The 19,993-nt window shown below is 35.9% G+C and overlaps 3 protein-coding genes across 3 annotated transcripts; 1 reads left to right on the top strand and 2 right to left on the bottom strand.

Moving 5' to 3' along the window:
• Positions 1 to 1,176: 1,176 nt before the first annotated feature.
• Positions 1,177 to 3,082, bottom strand: LOC149381757 (E3 ubiquitin-protein ligase AIRP2-like). Its single transcript, XM_089630720.1, has 5 exons — positions 2,737 to 3,082; positions 2,097 to 2,247; positions 1,939 to 2,005; positions 1,602 to 1,836; positions 1,177 to 1,473 (listed from the first exon to the last, which is right to left on the bottom strand). Exons 1-5 carry the CDS (start codon positions 2,799 to 2,801, stop codon positions 1,263 to 1,265), a joined length of 729 nt encoding a protein of 242 aa, XP_089486846.1. The 5' UTR covers positions 2,802 to 3,082; the 3' UTR covers positions 1,177 to 1,262.
• Positions 3,083 to 6,736: 3,654 nt separating this feature from the next.
• On the bottom strand, positions 6,737 to 9,466 carry CPT4 (Undecaprenyl pyrophosphate synthetase family protein). The gene is made up of 3 exons (XM_089601087.1): positions 8,708 to 9,466; positions 8,560 to 8,627; positions 6,737 to 7,384 (listed from the first exon to the last, which is right to left on the bottom strand). Exons 1-3 carry the CDS (start codon positions 9,089 to 9,091, stop codon positions 6,937 to 6,939), a joined length of 900 nt encoding a protein of 299 aa, XP_089457213.1. The 5' UTR covers positions 9,092 to 9,466; the 3' UTR covers positions 6,737 to 6,936.
• A 6,618-nt stretch (positions 9,467 to 16,084) lies between these two features.
• Positions 16,085 to 19,993, top strand: DDB2 (damaged DNA binding 2). Its single transcript, XM_089602182.1, has 11 exons — positions 16,085 to 16,365; positions 16,469 to 16,559; positions 16,884 to 17,011; positions 17,456 to 17,578; positions 17,672 to 17,760; positions 17,839 to 17,959; positions 18,212 to 18,303; positions 18,473 to 18,602; positions 18,775 to 19,023; positions 19,107 to 19,303; positions 19,383 to 19,993. The coding sequence occupies exons 1-11, from the start codon at positions 16,117 to 16,119 to the stop codon at positions 19,603 to 19,605; spliced, it is 1,692 nt and encodes a 563-aa protein (XP_089458308.1). The 5' UTR covers positions 16,085 to 16,116; the 3' UTR covers positions 19,606 to 19,993.

Genomic DNA, 19,993 nt, shown 5'->3' with positions numbered 1-19,993 from the left:
CCATTCTATAAGCAGGACGTAGTAGGACAATGCTACGCTCGTGGTTCTCGGAACTTTTCTCCTCTGGTTTGGCTGGTTCGGGTTCAATCCTGGCTCTTTCACTAAGATTGTTGTTGCCTATCAAACCACCGGTGATCAAGGTACACCCGGTGACCATGTTTGGAAGTACCATTTTACACTCCAACTAACTTATAATCCTGTGCTCTACTGCCTTTATTTATTTTTTTTTTGGCTTTCTAAATTTTCCTCTCTCCTTAACAGAAAATGCTTGAAGGGCAAGGTAACGTATAAAGAGAAATTTAGCTAAATGACTTATAAAAGATTATTTTAAGAAATTAATCTCGTGCTAGCTTCTGCTTTAGGACATAAGTTTGTCCGGTTTAGAATGTCTTAATTAATTTCACTTAAGAAGAGAAAAGTTATTACCACATTTATTTATTAGATCTTAAATAACCTCATTCATTACATGTCACGGACTAATTTTTTATAATCAATAAATTATTCCGGTTTTCATACCTTTTTCTTTATTCTTGTGAACATAATGCTAATAGTTCTAGGGCGGACGGCAGTGACCACGACTCTCGCCGGCTCGACAGCTGGCGTAACGACATTGTTCGGGCACCGGTCGCTGCGGCTTCTTCGCGGCCTGAGTCCTGATCGGGCTCAATGCGTTGGCCGTGAAATTGGGCTATGACAATCCACGACGGCGATGGGATCGGTGGAGGTTGGGGCTTGATTGCGGCCCAAGCTATTGACCTCGTGGTGATCATGGGCTGGGTTAGTTTGACTATGGGCTCATTGTTTATCTGCTTCACAAGCTTGGGCTTTTGAGGATCTCTGTTGCGGAAGAGGTTTATTTTATTCCGACTATGTTCGGTTGCAAAATGAGCGGTCCTTTTGATTACTGTTTGGCATAGAAATTTATGGATTCTCATCCAAAGTCTTGAATGTGTTTTGTTGATTTCTAAGTATGTGCAAAGGAGAGAAAAGCATGTGGAGAAGGAAATATATGATCACACAGTTGTCAACATGATCGATAGTTGATTTCATATTCTGAGTTAAAATATAGAAAGAAACATTCACCTCCACCGGGACCGAGGACCGAACATGAGATCGGCCACAGAAGCATTACATACTCTCTCATAGCTGAAGAAGAACAACAACCACAACAAGCGGTTCAAAACATCCGGAACGGATTTACAGCCGGGGATTTTTTTTTTCCTTCCTTTATATACAAGTTACCGAGTCTCCACGTACAAGGCTCAGCGGAGATGGGAATCGTAGTGAATATATACGTGTTCGGGATCAACGAGAGGCAATTTGTCGATGTACATGAACAACCTCTTGCGATCCTCCTTTAGAATCGTGGACAAGTCAATAATATCCGACTTCTCGGTGAAGACCCAAAGATCTCCCGAGTTCACTCTTTTGAGGCTGTCGCGGCAGAAGGGACAAGACTGGGACCGCTCACGCCTGAACAAAAACACCAGATCGTCGTTAGCTAAAAGACAAAAAAAGACAAGAGCCTATCATATACCCTAACTCAGTTTCTCAAAAATATGAATCTTAAAAGATGTGGTTTTTCCTCTGGAAAAACTTACCAATCGCGGTAACATTTCAAACACATCGAATGGCTGCAATTGGGCAGAACAAACTTGTTGTTCACTTCCATGCAAATCCCACACTCTTCTTCTCTTTCTTTGTCGATTTCAGAGAATTTTCCGCGTTCCGACTCGTCCTTTCTTTTGTATCTCACGTTGCACACGTCCTTCTGTTTCCTGTCCTCCAAATCCGTGATTCCTTTCTGAAGTTGCAATACAGAAGGAAATATGATCGCTGCACGAAGAGATAAAAAAAAAACAGCAAAGAGAAACACATAAATCAAAAATCCAATCCTCAGCAGTTTAAGACATATTTCACTCGAACACTCTGACCCACCGTAAAATTCTCTGATGCTCGCTTTCCTTTCGTACACAGACATTGTAGTTTTTCCATCTGCAAAAGTCTTCACAATGCGCAGAAAAAGTTAATACATTGCTGAAAAGAAAACAAAACAGGACAAAAAACCGGCAATGACAATTCAGGGAAGCTTTTACCATATAAATATGGATCCTGAGCAAGCCGAGCATCCCAGCGAGGTGACAATCGGTCCACTGAACGAGGAATAGGAAAAGATGGGCCACCGAGCTGTAAGACAGTCTCATTTGAAGCCGAGCACCATCTTTCTCTCTCGGGTAATCTAAAGCCCTGAATCAACAACAAAGAGCACCGAAAATGAGAATCATCTACAGATAATAATGATGAAACTATTACAAAAGCTAATAAGCATCGTCCAAAACGAAGAACGAGGTTTGATATCAGAACCAGGCCAAAAACATTTCGTTCTCAAGAGCTAAAAACAAAAGTAACAACTAACCCAGATCACCATTCACCTTGAGCGAGTCATATGCAGTGAAGCCATACACTCAAAACACCCCAATTACTCGATGAACTAACGGATCAGCTTATCCCCCAAAAAAAAACTCCATAGAAATTGTGGGGGAAAAACGAAAAGAAAAAAAAATATATAAAAAAAACGCGACCTTTCTAGGAGAGAACAAAAATTTGGAATCGAGTACATCAAATAATGCTCTAATTATTATGCATTATTTTGCAACCCAAAACACACACAATTATTAGATTTTTTTATTTATAAAATCCAGAGTGAAAAAAGGGGAAAGAGAAAAGGATTCTCACAGTGTGTTGGCGTGTTGAATATCCGCTTCAAGCGCTTTGAGTGAATCCTTGAAAGATTTTCCCATGGCCAGGTTTTTCCCGGGAAAATTATTCCCATCCAACAAACAGAAAACCAGAGCGAAAAATAGAAACCGAACCGACGAAATATAAATAGAAGGAAGGAAAGAAAAAAAGGGAAACCCTATTAAGACTCAATTACAAATATTTTTCATCCGTTTTTTTTTTCTCTCTTTCTCTTTTTTTTTTAAATGAAGATCAAAAAGCCCATAAACCAGAGGAACATGACAAATCCAGAAGAGATCACTGACTCCACTGTCCTTCTTTCTTCTTCTTCTATATCCGTCATCAATATTATAAGAAGAACACGCGTACCGGAATTTACCTATCTACCCTCAGAGTGGGAATTGACTCGAGAAAAAAATCTTATCCACCTAATTGTGGGTTTCCATCGTCTGCTACAGCGTTTAATATTAAGTTGCTACGCCCTCGGTTTTGTTAGGCAAAACCTGTACTATGATTATGACGTGGAGACTCATAATTGGATAGATTGTTGATTGGCTTGAGAGCCAAAACCAGCTATCTCTACCCCGGTTTTAGCTTTTAGATATCTCGGCTGCTTTAGTTTATGTATTTTTTTAATTTATTGTTGAGAAATTTTAAGTATAATTTTGAAGTTTGTGAGACAACCCTTATAATATATATTTCTGCAAGGATTAACCAATACTATTTCTAGAGGGGGAGCATACGGACTAAAATTTAATTATTAAACTTCTATTGGCAGAACTCATAAAGTAGAAAGTACGAACGAAATTATAAATAAATATATCCAATTAATGCTAATTATGGTGATATTTTTGCGCTTTTGGATAAGAGATATTCATTCATCCTAGTCATCATACCAGCAATTTGACAAACTTTTGACACGTGAAACAATCATTGGTTAATGTATATGAGTTAAATCTTCTTTACCTGAGAATAATTGACCCCCTTTTCACGGCTCCTGAATCGTTATACAATAATATCCTCTCTTTTTTTTTCCTTGAAAATTTAAAATACAATAATATCCTCTCGCTACCACAGGAAGCATATATAAGCTCAAAAGAGATATTAAATATTTATACTATTTTATTGGAGTTTTTTAATCATTATTTTGTTTATGTTTGAATTTCGTTTTAAGTTTAAACCAAATTTAAATTTGAATACAAATTTATTATTTTTTTAATAAAGGTTCAAGCTTTCTATCTCTATCTGATGATATAAAGTAAATATATTGTGAGATTAAAGTCAAAACGTATCAAATCATTATTAATTAGAGTTTAAAACTTATTTATAATAACAAAATAGCAAACATCATTTTAAAATAAGATGATATCTTAATAATAATAAAAAGTTGAATAAAAAATAGAGATTCATGCTCTTTCCCTCAAATATCTAACCTAATTTTAAATGAGTTGATATTATTTAATTAATTTTTTTAATAATATCTCAAACCTAATGTATAAAGATACTCTAGACCTTTTTTTTTGTGGGAATTGAACTCCCAACTTCTACTTTGGATATGTGTAGAATTACCAACTAGACTATGTCAACAAAATTAAATAATGTTTATTAAAATTATAATTAAATCATAAATATGTAATGTAAATACATGAGTTTAATTTTAACGGTTAAAGATGGATGTTCTAACCGATTTTTTATTTTAAATAATAGTTTATAGAATGACCAAAATGAACTTATCCCAATTACAACTACATCAAATCTATTATTTGCTAAATAGCTAATATTTTGTTAATTTAATTAATCACTGATTCTATTAATTATAATTAAATTGATCATTGGTCCCAATAATTTAATTAGTAGGCATAAATTATTTGGACAAAGTTGTCAATTTAATTGTAACTTATGTTGAGCTGTATTGTAAATTAGTCTTTAAATTTTATTAATGTATACTCGATGAGAAGGCCTTATATAATAATAATAATAATAATAATAATAATAATAATAATAATAATTCCTTTTTTTTTAGGGATGATAATAATAATTCCTAGAGCAACGGTATTTTGGACCGAATTTTATAAATACGGTGTGTTGCCCAACTCACATAAAAGTACCATGCTTTTACTGTGAATCATATATAACAGCTACTTGAATTAACATTTAAAATTACTGTAAATGAAGATGAATGAAGTTGAATATTGATGTACTTGTCCTTCGTTTCATTGGGGAAATTTTTGTTGGTTTCTCATAAAAATAAAAAAAAATAAAAAAAAAAGATAGGTCAACAACACAACTACTGGAATCACCAAACGACATCATAAGTATAAGAGTATGTTTATTTCCAACAAGAAGCATATGTTTTATTCTTCTTGATAAAATAGCGATGAGTTGTAAGTTGCAAGGCGTAACATGAATTGTGGGCTTAAGCAAAATTAAAAATTATACTTTCAATTAAGATTTTTTATATAAGAAATAATAGGCTTTTAAATAAATAAAAATTCTATTAAAAAAAAAAAAAAATTCAAATTGAAGATTTTTTATATTAACTTAAAAAAAAATGAGATATCAAGGGCTGGCCAAGGTAAGTTGTAATGAGGTATCAACTATCAAGGGTTGCCCTATTCGACATCTTTACCAATTTTGTCTTTATATAATTATATACTTATCTGAAATAGTTTTTTTTTTTATAACGGATATATATAAATGTTATCCTCTGAAGCAACATGAGACCAGCCAAATTTAAAACAATAAAAAAAGAAAGGATCATCTTCAAATTATTCTCGTTGACTAAACAATATTAGCGTATATATAATTTATAATTTAAATGTAATTACATATTTACCCTTGTATAGGTATCTATATAAATATATCTAAAGGAGTATAGTTTAATTATTCCTTACAAATTCAATCCTTTGATTGTTTATAACATCGTTACTGGAACATCATTAATCCTTATCAGCCAATTATTTTTGTCGTCGTTTGTCAAAAGAAGTTGGTGAACATAGCGTAACCAATAATCAATTGCTATTTTACTTGTTTCAAACAAATAGGCGCGTTGCCAAAAGCTCTAATTGAATCTTCATGGCTAAGCATGACAATATTTATATATATTTTCATATTAATCCCGCAATGATTCATACGCTATGCACTCAATTATAATTGTTTACAATTATCAGCTAACGAAAGTTCTTATAAGATGCATATGACATTTAAAAGAGACGTACCCTTCAGACCATTGTTTAAACTTTAAAATGCTGAATAAGCGATAATATCATTTTATTGAATGACGAGAGCTAATGGGAATCTAGACGAACAAAATATTAAAAAATTCAATTAAAAAATGTTTATCTTAATTTACAAAAAATAGGTAGACATTATTTTTACATACATGCACAGTACACTATGGCAAAATGATTAACTACGAAAAATTGTTTGAAATAATCGAATAATTATACTCAATTGAAATTATAATATAATTTATTTAAATATTAAATATTTTGTTATAGTTTATTTATTCAAATATTATATATTTAGTATAACTCTGTTAACACATACATATTGTGACATGACATGCCTAAATATATTGGGTCCAAATGAGCGGGCCAATGTGATCTCTAACTCTCCACTTAATTCCTTGACCTAATTTGAACGAGTATTGCTTGTCAAACGTACGAGTAAAATTAGATATTTATTCATCCTTAGATGTGTGATATTGGTTATATTTAGTTTGCCAATAAATGAGCTAAATTAAATTACAATTGATGCTAAACACTAGCTTCGAACCATGAAATTTCTGAATGAAAAGTTACAAAAAAAAAAAAAAAAAAAAATCATACTGCAAAGGTTACCTAATCTGAGAGCGTTAATAAGAAAATGCTTGTAAACATGTGAAGCTAAGATGCTCTATCTCACGCACACTTGAGACGCAAATAGCATAATGAAATTTATGGACGAATTTTTCTATTAAGAAAATCACAATAAGAGAAAATTGTTAGTTTATATTTATTAGAAGTGTGAGCTCAACTCACACTAAAAAACTATTTTAAGAGTGGAATGATTGACACACACTTATAAAAGAGCACATTGTTCAAGTATCCAACCGATGTAAAACATTTTAATAATATTTTATATACAAGTATACAATTGGATTGAGCTTTGATTACTTTAGGAGTATAGTATTACGATATGAAATTAGTTAATTAGTCAATTAATTCTTTGGCCATATCGCCTCTGGCGGTTCTGGAACGAAACCAAGGCCTCGACAAAGCCGTCTTTCCCGAAATCTGGCCAAAGATCGGGGGCGAAGAAGAGCTCGGTGTAGGCGAGTTGCCACAAGAGAAAGTTGCTGACCCTGAGCTCGCCGCTAGTTCGGATCATAAGGTCTGGGTATGGAAACTCTGTGCAATTCGTCTCTAGTTCTTGCTCTACTATCACCTCGTCGATCTCGTCCACGCCCATCTCGCCGTCCCTCACTTTGGCGGCGATGCTCTTGCAAGCCTGGACAACGTCGTACTTCCCACTGTAGCTAACCGCCACTATGATCTGAAGCCTCGTGTTGTTCTTCGTCCTCTCCTCTGCTTCTGATATTAGTCTTTGTAAGGATTCCGGTAGCCTCGTCGAGTCTCCGATCACCGATATCCGAATGCCTTCCCTGTACCCCAAAAAGTATTATTTAGCTTATGTTTGGAATCTAAAGTCTACATTGGAAATTGAAAATCAGATTATCAAATTTTTTATTTTGGGAACTTGGAAAGTCATGAAGATTTTGAGTGAAAGAAAAAAACAAAAGATTGCTAGTATAAATTCCACTTTTAGTTATATATTTTTTCTCAAATTTTTTTTTTTGCGAGTTCTCTTAAATCCAAACGGCACAGTTACAAATAATTATAATTTACAGAATTATAATCCTCCCGATTTCATGAGTTCCAAACATATAATAAGATGCTCCTCTTATTTTCTCTATAAGAGTCCGTTTGGAATTCGGAAATATGAGCGAAAAAATGAGAATCCGTCGTGTTTTTCTAACTTTGTTTGAATTGGAAAAAAATAAGAGGGAAATTTGATTTTAACCACTTCTAAACATAACAAAAAAATCTTTTATTTTCTAATATATTCTCTTTACTATGTACTATTTTCATTTGTCTTCAAATTTTAATCATTCTCTCACATTGGGTTCTAAACAGGCCCTAAATAATTCAGGTTTATTTTTATTTTTTTTTAGAAACCAACCACTTTATGAATATTGTACCTCCCATTGGAAAATTGTTGGTGGTGGTCCTAGCCACTTATTGTTTTTTCTTCGACACCATACGGAAAAAAAAAATACTGATTTTGAAAGTCTAGGTATAAATATTTTAATCAAAACTTAAAATTTGACCATTCTATAACAAAATGAATTGTGCTCTTATAATTTTTTGACAGTTTGATCACAAAATTATGTATTTCACAAAAAAAATTTAAAATTTTAAAATAACACGAGAGCAAATCTTGTGTCAAAATATATATAGTCAATGTTTGAATTTGCAAAATAGTCAAGGTTTGTCTTAATTTAGTGAAATAGTAAAAATGTACAGCAATCTGGTTTAAAAAAAAATTAGACCCCAAGATTAATTTTTTTTAAAGTGATAAATTGTTTATAATAACCGTCAAAAATTTTAATTTTTGCTATAAAAAAAATTTGAAAACTTAAATTTGATTATTTTGCTGAAAAATTGAAACTTTAACTATTTTGCTAATAAATAAGTTACAAATAACTATTTCCTACAATTTTTCCTATACATTATACATCTTTCAAAGAAGAGCATATATTTAGATTTAGTTAACTACCTGGCAAATTTGTCTAGCTCTGACTTTATAACCCCCTCAAACAAACTCATCAAGAACTCAACCTCAACCTGATCACCAAAACCAAAACCACCATTAATTAGCAACTTACAACACAGAAAAACTTGAAAGTTTTCATCACATTCACTACCTTGGGCCTCATCCAATTATCGTATGAGAAGGCGAAAACAGTGAGGACTTTGATCCCCCACTTCCAGCACAGCTCCACGCACGCCTTCAGCGACCGGATCCCCGCCTCGTGCCCCGCCCCGGCAGCCAGCCCCCTCTGCCGGGCCCACCGCCCGTTCCCGTCCATTATTATCGCCACGTGCTTCGGCATCCCCTCCCTCCTCAGCCCCGCCGGCAACTCCTCATCCTCTACCTTCTCCGCCGCCGGACCGGCCACCTGTGCTTTCACCTGCTGACGTGGAAAGCTATTGCGTCGCGGGAGGCGTGCGTGTTTGGTGGAGACGCGCTGGCCGGAAAATAATGACGCCGCGTTCTCGCTCGGGATAGGCAATCGCAGGGATAGCATATTGTGTCCTTTGTTTCTTTATTGTTATTATTTGCTACGCTGATATAGTAAGGAAGAAAATAAAGATTCGACAAAGAGGCTTCTGGAAACAATTTGAAGAGGTGTTGAACGAATGTACGTGTGTGTGAGACCGGTACTTTATAATACGAGTGTTTCGCGAGCGAGAGCGAAACATTGTCGTTTTCAGGATCGTCGTGTCGTCTGAGAATCTTCTTTTTTTTTTTTTTTTTTTTTTTTTTTTTTCTGTGGTGAGTTTTGAAGATGTTGGAGATTGAGTTCGGAAAACGATCAGGGAGGAAAAAAATTGTGGGAACTTTTTTTAACCAGAAAAATTAGTCATTTGATGAGTGAATTAATAAAATTAAGTGACGTTGATGTGAGATTATTTTGGCGATGTGAGCCTGTGGAGGCGCAAGTGGGGATTTCTGAAGGTTCAGCTGATTTGTACAAGTCCATGATAATCTGATAGCAAATGATCGAGAGAAAAATAACCACAAAATTTATGTATTTATCTTGTCCCGTTTTGATTTTTTTTTTTTTTTTTTTGAGAAGTGGAAAATTGAAATGGAATTGCAGCACGACAATATCTGGAACTTTCTTGATTTGTCAAACAATTTTTTTTTTTTGGCTGAATACTCATCGACAGTTCATTCTAGTATTTATCAAGTATATGTAAATATAAGACATTTTTAAGAAAAAACATGAAAAAAAATATAAAAATCTACTATTGTCACAGTAGATGTAATTAATGCCGGCACTTTTCATTCATGGTCAACTAATGCCTTGATTTTTAGTTTTGTACAATTAGTAAGAAATTTTAAACCAAAATCAATGCAAGACTAGTCATTGTTTGTAATATACAGTTCAAATATAATCAAACAAAAATTTTGTTCAATTTTGGCCTAAAGAATCTACCGAAATTAAATTCTCATATGAAATTTTAGTAACCCGTTCGACATTAATGAAATTAGATTTTTTTAAAATTAGGTTATATTTTAAGTTTAATTTTAATTTCTATTTATTAGTGAATAGTATTAGAACTAGCGGAAACTAAGTATTCCGTTCCAGTTCAGCCGAAATACAAATATTCAACCAAAATTTCGATCAGGTATGAATGAGATTTCGCCGGAATAATTCATTCCCAAATTTATTGTAATCCATGAGTTTCAAAATATCATCTCCTTCACATGATGAGTAACACTCGGTGTGCAAATCATTATCATCTCCCATATAGTATAGTATGAAATTATCATAAAGTTAAGTTCTAAAGAACAAACAAACTAGCATGTACACTTATATATAATTTTTTTTCACATAAATACACATGAACACATTGATATCACCCTGCGTTTCGACATGGAACCTCATACTAAGTAACTTACTCAAACAGCCCCCTCTTTAAAAATTGTAGTCCAACTATTAACATATTTAAAAAATTAGTCAATTCCCTTTGCTATAATAACATTTTAATATTCCAATAATACCTTTAACGATTAATATTATAAATTGTCAGAGTAAATAATATTGACCTTCGTATAATTTTGACTATTAATTTTAATAATGGTAACAAGAACAATAATAAATCTTATTAATGGTAACAAAAATAACAGTCAATCTTGTTAGCAGTAAAAATAACAATGGTTAATATTATTAACGGTAACAAGAACAACAATAAATTTATAAATAGTAACGAGAACAATAATAAATCTTATTTACAGTAATAATAACAATAGTCAATCTTATTAATGGTAACGGGAACAACAGTAAATTTTATTAGCAATAATAATAACAATAGTAAATCTTATTAATGACAACAAGAACAGTAGTTAATTTTACAGTTAATTTTATTAACGGTAACAAAAACAATAGTAAATCTTATTATCGGTAACATGGACAATAATTAATCTCATAGTTAATCTTATTAACAGTAACAAGAACAACAATCAATCTTATTACCGGTATCAAGAACAATAGTTAATCTAACTGTAAAAATACCAACAAACAATCTTTGACGGAAAGAGAAAAATAACAAATAATTGTCCAAATTAATTTTGACAACTAATTTTATTATCGGTAACAAGAATAACATTAAATCTTATTAACGACAACAGAAACAATAGTTAATGTTATTAACGGTAACAATAACAATAATAAATCTTATTACTGATAACAAGAACAATAATAAATTTTATTAGCAGTAACAAAAATAATAGTTAATCTTATTAATGGTAACAAAAATAATAAATAATCTCATAGTTAATTTTTTTAACGGTAATAATAACAATTATTAACCTCAATAGCTGGCTTGAAAACTATTGGTTCACCGGAAACATAATCTACCATTTTGTATGGTCATGAATTCTATAATAGCAGAAAAATAAAATCATTGAATTTCCTTTCCAAAACTTCGTACCAAAAAGGCTAGAAATAGAAAATATCACAAAAATTTTCCAATCTCACTAGAAAATCACTTCCAATAACCCTAAGGCGTACATTGTAGATATTCTATTATATTCAAAACTAACCAAACAAATATCCAGACACATTAGCACTCCCTAAACCAAACATATCAGTCACTTTAATCTTCAAATTAAATAAAGGGTAATTAAGCTAAGTAGCCTCCTGAAAATAGCCAATTTATTTTTAGTCAACGTTCTGTAAATAAGTGGTAAATAGCCCGGATGATTTATTAACAGCCAAAATTTGACTAGACTACCCTTTTCTTTTTCCCGCCCAGTTTCGTAATTAATCAGCTCAAAAATTTCGTTATTAATGCTCGCGAAAATCTAGGAAGTAATTAAAACCGTGTATATGCGTTCACACACAACCGCCCACATTAATTTCCATAAAAAAAAAAAGAAGAAGAACCCCAAACGATAATGTCCTCTCACGAATCTGTTGCAGCGATTTCTGCAGACCTCGAAGACGAGTCCATCGCAAATGGAGGCTGGTGCTCGAGCCGCGCCTGAGAAGGAGATCCTCGACCGGGTCAAGCTGGAGTGGCTGGCGACGCACGCGAGGGAAGCCGCGACAGACGATGGCGGAGATCGAGTCGCGTCGGACCGTCGGAGAGCGCGCGTGAAGGAGATCGCGACCGGCGATGGCTGGGAAGCGCAGATCCGAGCGTCCACGAGCGTTGTTGAGCGACCACGAGCCAATCCAAGATCCAAGCCGCGAGCGACGCGCGAAGGAGATCGCGACCGGCGATGGCTGGGAAGCGCAGATCCGAGTGTCCACGAGCGTTGTTGAGCGACCACGAGCCGATCCAAGATCCAAGCCGCGAGCGAGTCACTATCGTCGGTCCATTTTGATGGCGGTCAAGTCACCATCGCTGCCGGTGACCTCCGAGGTCCGCGTAGGAAGAGACAGACATATGATTAAATAAGAAGAACATTTTTTTTTTGGTTGCTGTTCATAGAAAACATATTTACAGTATATTCGTGTAAATAAGAAGCATATTTACAGTATATTCATTGTAAATACAAAGCATATTTATAGTATATATACTGTAAATAAGAAGCTTATTTACAGTATATTTGAACTGAAAAAAAAATTCTGGAAATATTTTGAGCACGAAAATTCTGGAAATTATGAATTTTGAACTGCATCCACGTCTTCAATAATTTCGCCATTTTGAATATTGAATAATTAAAACTTGCCGAAATTTTTTTCAAAATTCAAACAAAAAAACTGCCTAAAAAAGAAGCACGTCTTCAATAATTACGCCATTTTGAATATTGAATAATTAAAACTTGCCGAAATTTTTTTCAAAATTCAAACAAAAAAACTGCCTAAAAAAAGTTACAAAATCGGTCAAACAAGGGCATATAAGTAAAAAAAAAAACCTTCTTAAATGAGCTGCCACGTAATCATCTAGGCTATTTACGGATTATTAACAAAACGTTGGCCAATTTTAAATTGCTAGACATTACGTGGCTTACGCAGCCAATTTTTTGTTAAATAAATAACACAGAGTTTTGCCAATTCTATATCCAGAGTTGGGCATAATGAGAATAGCCATGAACCCAACGAGCTCTGATTTTATCGCCTTCGGAGCGATAATAACCGTCGCCGGCTCTTTCATCCACCGTGGTCTTCGTTGGCGTCGCCACCGGCGCTCTCCTCTTCATTGCTGACCTCATCCGTGGCATCGATTTTCCGATCTTTGTCGACCATTCCCGCCGAGTCTTATTGCTCTGCCACCGAGCGAGTTGAGCTCAGGTGCGCTGGAATTGAATCCGTTCCAGTTATCGTCGTTGAACTCCACAACATGTTAAGATTCCAACGATTTGAATTCGCCGCAGCCGACTCTGATATCGAAGTTTTTCCTCTATCCGGCCCTCTTTGTCCTATACGAGCCACTCCAAATGGAATCATTGAGCGAGAGGTTCGCGAGGTGGCTTAGTGGCAGAATTAAAAAAATTGATTGTTGTTGGTTTTCATGAGGAATAGAAGCCGTCTCTCAAAGCGACAATCGTAGCGATCTTAAATAAATGAGTACTGCTATTCAGCACGTTTCACGATTTGAAACGATCCACTCACAACATGACACGTGGATGTTCAGTGCCACGTGTCACGTTGTGAGTGGATCGTTTCAAATCGTGAAACGTGCCAAAAATCATTTCCCTAAATAAATTGATAGTTTGACTAGTATTTTAATCTCCCTCCTATAAAGAGGCTACTTACTAACAAATCTCACAATAATATCAAGTCCGGTGACTCAAACTCACAAAACCAAACCTTGACATATGGAATGGACCATAATCAAAATTTTGTTCCGCTATTGATGAAGAAATATAATTTGTTATGAATATTAAAGCATATTTTAGATTTCTAATTTTTCTTCGTTATATAAATAGTGCCGCAACAAATTTGAACGGATTCTGTTTCGGTTTGGCGAAATTCGAACACTACTTGGAACGAAAACATTACGACCATTAAGAACATGAATTCCGATAAAACAGGAACCATATTTGTCAGAAGAAATAAAAAAAAAAGTTTTTATCTCTAAAGTGGATTCTCTTTAAAAATAGAAACTCTAGTGTTGTTGTTGCCACCTCCCCCTTGGGCCACGAATGTCGTTTATACGACTCTGACCAGTCATGATGGCTCTGTGCCTTGCCGGCCCCTGCATAATGTTCTCGAGAAGTAAGCTTTTCCGGCGGTTATTTTGCCTTGACGATGTTCGGCTCCCTAGTGCAGAGCTTCTCCTTCGTCACAGCCTTATCAAGCTGACCGGTGCTTCTCTCTGAATTCACAAATGGGTCACTGGAAGGCATCTCAGTGGTAAGGTTTGAGACCGAGCTCAAATCTGATATTTGAGTCGACACGGCGCGTGGGTGTGGATCCCGTGGCCTCTGTTTGCTAGCGTCGTTATCTTCGGTCCAGGTAAGCTACATCAAAGGCCGTCTTCGGCTCTGACGGAGATCTGAGATCGGACTGGAGTGGTCTCGATGTTGAGCTCAAGTATAGGCGTTTGCGGCGTCGATCCGAGCGTCGTCTTCTATGCTTTGAGAGGTCTTCAGCAGATCTGCGACGGAGATCCATCGATGTCATCCTCGGAGCCGCGGGGAGCCGTTTCAGGTTGAGACTTATGGTGGGAAGGAGTAGAGCTCGGTCGAAGGAGTCCGGGGGGAACCTGGGTGAGAGGCCTTTTGTTATTTGAGTTTTCTTTTTATTTATTAGTTCCCGATCGGTTACATTAGTAGTTGTAGTTTCTGTGTTTGAGTTTGGTCAGCTTAATTTTTAGGTGGGTTTGTTAGTTCTCTGTTTTGTGGTTGGTTGTGGTAGTCCACTTTTGGTGGTTTTTGAGAGTTGTAGTGCTTCCCTGTAATTTTAAAAAAATATATTTGTATGTCTCGAGGGAATGTTTGTTTCTAAGCCTCAAGTAGGTTTGGAGCTCCTCGGAATGTCGAGGGTGGCGTAGTAATCGCACTAAAGTCTATCATTGGCATTGCATTTTTCTCGTTTCAGGATCTGCATAAGACGTCTATTGAAGAAGTCTAAAGAAGTTCTTGGCGGGATTAGCATTTCTCGGTAAAATAGAACTTTGTCTTTCTTTATTTTCATTGTCAATCTTCTGCTTTTCATTTTCAATTTAGGACATTTATTATTTGAATGAGGTACCGACCTCTGTCCGGAATCTTTGTATGGCTGAAGTCAATTCTAATTGAAAATGAGAATTCGTCGGGTTTTCCTTCTTCTATTGATCTTCCTTGAATGATCAAAGAAGTTTGAGGAGGCCTATTTTTTTATATATAAAAAAGAAACATAATGGCCATAATATTTTTCCCAATTTACACGACATAATGCATGAAATAGCATATATGTACACGGACAAAGACACGACATACAATGTCCCCCGACTATAAATTTGCCTGTAACAAGTTTAACCACACATCAATTTTCAACAATACATAAATATACGTAGAATTTTCAAATCAGGCCAAGCTCATTTATTAAATTCAACATCTTGATAATAATAAATTTACATGCATCCAGAAACTATCTATATAGTTTTATTTTTCCTCCCAATAATTTACTAAAATTCTCACAAAAAAAAAGAAAAAATCTTCATAAAGTTATTTTACATTGGTAACTATTTTTTAAGGTACATTGGTATTTGGTATTAACAATTTGAATGTATAAAAGACTGCATGAATAGAATAAACGACACGATATGCATGCAGAAAAAAGAAACGACAGAGCTCGTCAGAAGCTTTAGAAACGGCAGCGTTTTGCTTGCACGGGCATTGTGGATCGGGAAATGGGCCGGAGATTGCCCAGTAAACCACGACAGCAGTGAACGGGCGGGATTCAAATCTGGGTCCCACGGTTCCCACCAGCGGTGCGTGTTGTGCCACGTCGTCTCCCGCCACAACGGAAACGAAATTCCAATTAAACCCTTACTACCTCTGCAGACGTGTGTGGGTATTTCAGTAACTTGAGGCCGTTTTTCTTTCTTATTGGAAACCTGGGAAGTCGGTTGGTATATTTTCTTTTTCCAAATTTGCAGACTCTCGTCAATGGCCCCGAGGACCAGAAGAACGACGCCGTTTCCGAGAGTGATCGTTGAGAGGGACACAGACTCTGAGAAAAGTTCTTCCGACGACGAAGAAGAAGAAGAAGAAGAAGAAGAAGAAGAAGAAGAAGAAGAAGAAGTAGAGGAAGAAGTCGTTTCGGAGAGAGAAAATGAAGAGGAAGTCGAAGAGTCTGTTGATGCCAAGCGAAAAGGAAAATCCGCCATTTTGATTAGCCTCAAGAAAGTTTGCAAAGTAAACCTGGAAAAGCAAAAAACTTAACCTTTTTTTTTTTTTTTTTTTTTTTCCGTTTCACTAATACAATGCCTATCTTTGATTTGGGTGAGAATTGGTTTAGGTGTGCAAAAAAGCGGGCCATGAAGCCGGGTTCAAAGGAGCGACGTATGTTGATTGCCCAATGAAACCGTGCTTTCTCTGCAAAATGCCCGGTAAAATATTTTAAAAACGGCATATCTAGTCAACATGTCCGTTTTGCTGAGTAGCCATGTTAGATTGTAGGACTTAGATACCGATCCTTCATCGCTTCATTCATTCAGTGCTTTCATTTCCCTTTCTTTTGTAAATGCGCACGAACTATATGTTGAACAATGATTAGGTTTAGTTACAAACAACTACGTTTGGAAGTTTTGAAGGACTAGTAATTTTTTTTTTTTTTTTTTTTTTTTTTAAATTAAGGAAAAAGAGTTTCAAGAAATATCTGAAAATTTGATCTTCACATTTGGTTGCTTATTGATACGTGGATTTTTTGGAAGGCCACACAACAATGTCATGCCCACATAGAATCGCGACCGAGTTTGGCGTCATCCCAGCATCTTGCAGAAATAGCCGAAATCCGATCAACTATGTCTTTGAGCGTCAGCTTCGGCCTCGGCGTTGTCAAGTAAAGCTTTACGTTTTACTTGTTTGTTTGTTTGTTTGTTTTTTTTTTTTTTCCAATTTCATTTTCTTATATGTTGTATGAGAACAGTTATTAAAGAGTTTTTGTACATGCCAGTGATAGATGCGTTTGGTGTGCCACTCGTGTTTATATACCAATTTTACTGTGTGGTCCCATTCGTGAGGAGAAGTATGTAATTACCTTGCATGAAGTGCTTCGAGAAGATATATATTCGAAGTTCATTTTGGTTTTGTTTTCTTGTCTTGAAATATTGAGTTGGTGCTTCGTGTAGGATAGAGTTTATAGAATGATAGGCTGTTATATAGCATTATTACCACCATTCCCTGTCACTTGATTCAATTTTCAATTATGTTTGGGAAAGAAGTATTTTTGTTTCAAACGCTGTCACAAAACAAGGGCTTACATTCATTATTTCTTCTATACTAGGTGAAATTAGCCCATGTTATTCCGGATAAAGTGGATTGTGCGGTTATCAGATACCACAGTAGACGCATTACTACGTTGGAGTTCCATCCAACAAACAATAACATACTTCTATCAGGAGACAAGGTTAGTCTGATCCAAAAATACTTTTAGTTATCTAGTCCTAATGTGGTTTTCTTCACATTATCCACACTTGGTTTTTTTATTGCGTGGCAAAAGAAAGGACAAGTTGGAGTATGGGATTTCGGCAAAGTATATGAGAAGACTGTCTACGGGAACATACACTCATGTATTGTTAACAACATGAGGTCAGTTTGCTCAAACTTTCACATTATGCATTTCATATCATAACGGGTGACCCGCTAAACTACCTATGTTTTTTGCAGATTTAGCCCTGCAAACGATGGTACAGTCTACGCTGCTTCTTCTGACGGGACTGTCACTTGTACTGACTTGGAGACTGGGATGTCATCTTCTCTGATGAACCTAAACCCTAATGGATGGCAGGTATATCTATACCTTCAGTTTATGTTGCTATACTGTTATTCCGGCATGGATTCTGATGAGAAGTTTGTGGAGAAAATAATGTTGTTTTTAGGAGTTTGCTTATTTCTGAAGCTAGTTAATTACACGGTCCTTTAGAAAGTAAGAGAAACAAGCAACTGGGAGGAGGGTTTGTATTGAAGATTTTTTTTATTATTATTTGGGTTAGTTTGATTTGTATTGCTGTGGAAGTTTATAACTGGAGTGACTTTTTAGGGCCCGGGAAGCTGGAAAATGCTGTATGGAATGGATCTCAACAAAGAGAAAGGTGTTGTTCTAGTTGCTGATAGCTTTGGCTATCTCTATTCGTAAGCTTCTCGAAACATTTTTCTCTAATGTGATATATCTAATGAGTTGTTAGTTTTTTCTGAAATTCCTAGTTGAAACAAAACAATGCTTACCCATCTTTACGATTTAGGATATTTATCTCGAGCTAATTTTTATTTATTTATATAATGTTCTCTATGGAATATAAAGGGTGGATATACGCTCCAATACCAAAGTTGGAGAGGCAGTCTTGATCCATAAGAGAGGGAGCAAAGTTGTCGGACTTCATTGCAACCCTGTTCAACCAGACCTTGTCTTGAGTTGCGGAAATGACCACTATGTAAAAAATTTACACTCTGATTCGTTTTAGTCTTAAATCTTTAAATGATTGTTCAGTTCTATGTGCTATGTATAACGATTGATGGATACCGAAACATTCATAGATGCCTTAACTCAGCCTTTTCAATTCAACCCTGTATTTGACAATTTATTCCCTTTTATTACAAAACCAGGCACGGATATGGGACATGCGTCGAATTGAACCGGGATCTTCACTTTTCGAGCTTCCTCACAAGCGCGTCGTAAACTCGGCCTATTTCTCTCCGATGTCCGGGAGCAAGATCGTTACCACCTCTCAGGACAACCGTATCCGCGTATGGGATTCCATATTCGGAAACCTCGATTCTCCGAGCCGTGAGATTGTCCACAGCCACGACTTCAACCGTCACTTGACTCCTTTCCGAGCCGAGTGGGACCCAAAGGTGACACACAAATCTCTGTCTCTACTTCTTCAACTGCTTATCGTTTTATTTCTGCGAATTCTGAGATGGCCTTTTTGGCGTAGGACCCGTCGGAGTCCCTGGTTGTGGTAGGTCGTTACATCAGCGAAAACTATAACGGTGTCGCTCTTCATCCGATCGATTTTATAGACACAAGTACAGGGCAATTAGTTGCTGAGGTCATGGATCCAAATGTCACGACGATAAGCCCCGTGAATAAATTGCATCCCCGGGAAGATGTTTTAGCAACCGGTAGTTCAAGGTTTGAATATGTTTTTCTCTTCTTTTGCTCTATTATTTCCCTGCTATATTGGTGTGCTCATAATGTGTTACTCGTACAGATCTCTCTTCCTCTGGCGGCCGAAAGAGAAGTCCGAGCCTGTCGAGCAAAAGGACGAAGGAAGGTTCGTTGATTGTGGTACGCCCGGGAAAAAACGTGGTGCAAAGTCTGCACACGAAAGCGACGATTCCGATGGCGACACATTCGGCTCCAAGGGCAAGAATGGAAAGTCCAAAAAATCCAATCTTAAATCCTACAAGTCTGCTCAGAAGGCCAAACGATAATCCGGGCAGCGTGAAATCTGGATTGAAAGATACGAGGAGTTTGAAAATAGTTAAATGTGCTTGGGAGATTTTGTCCCTTTTTGAACATGGTCTTCTAATGCCCTTCTCCCCCATTTTTGTTCCATATGTATATATCTATCTATTTACCAGTCCTAGCACATGTTTGATATGTTACTTTGGTACTTTATAGTCGGATATATCAGATGGGAATTTTCTCTTCTTTTTTCTCACTAAAGACGTCCATTATATATGCTAGCTGTGGCGTTACATTACGTTGCTCGAGAATCTGCATTTTTTTCAAGTAAATTGTTTTCACGCAACTCGAACCTTTCTTCTCATTTAGAGGTGTGGGGTGCTTTATTAGCTTTGTAAGCTATGACTATTTTGC

Source organism: Urtica dioica, chromosome 11, assembly GCF_054948205.1.
Source record: "Urtica dioica subsp. dioica isolate 48M chromosome 11, U.dioica_male_clone48M_v1_H2, whole genome shotgun sequence".
In the NCBI taxonomy this organism is placed as follows: Eukaryota; Viridiplantae; Streptophyta; class Magnoliopsida; order Rosales; family Urticaceae; genus Urtica; species Urtica dioica.
This window is presented reverse-complemented; position numbering and strand designations above follow the sequence as displayed.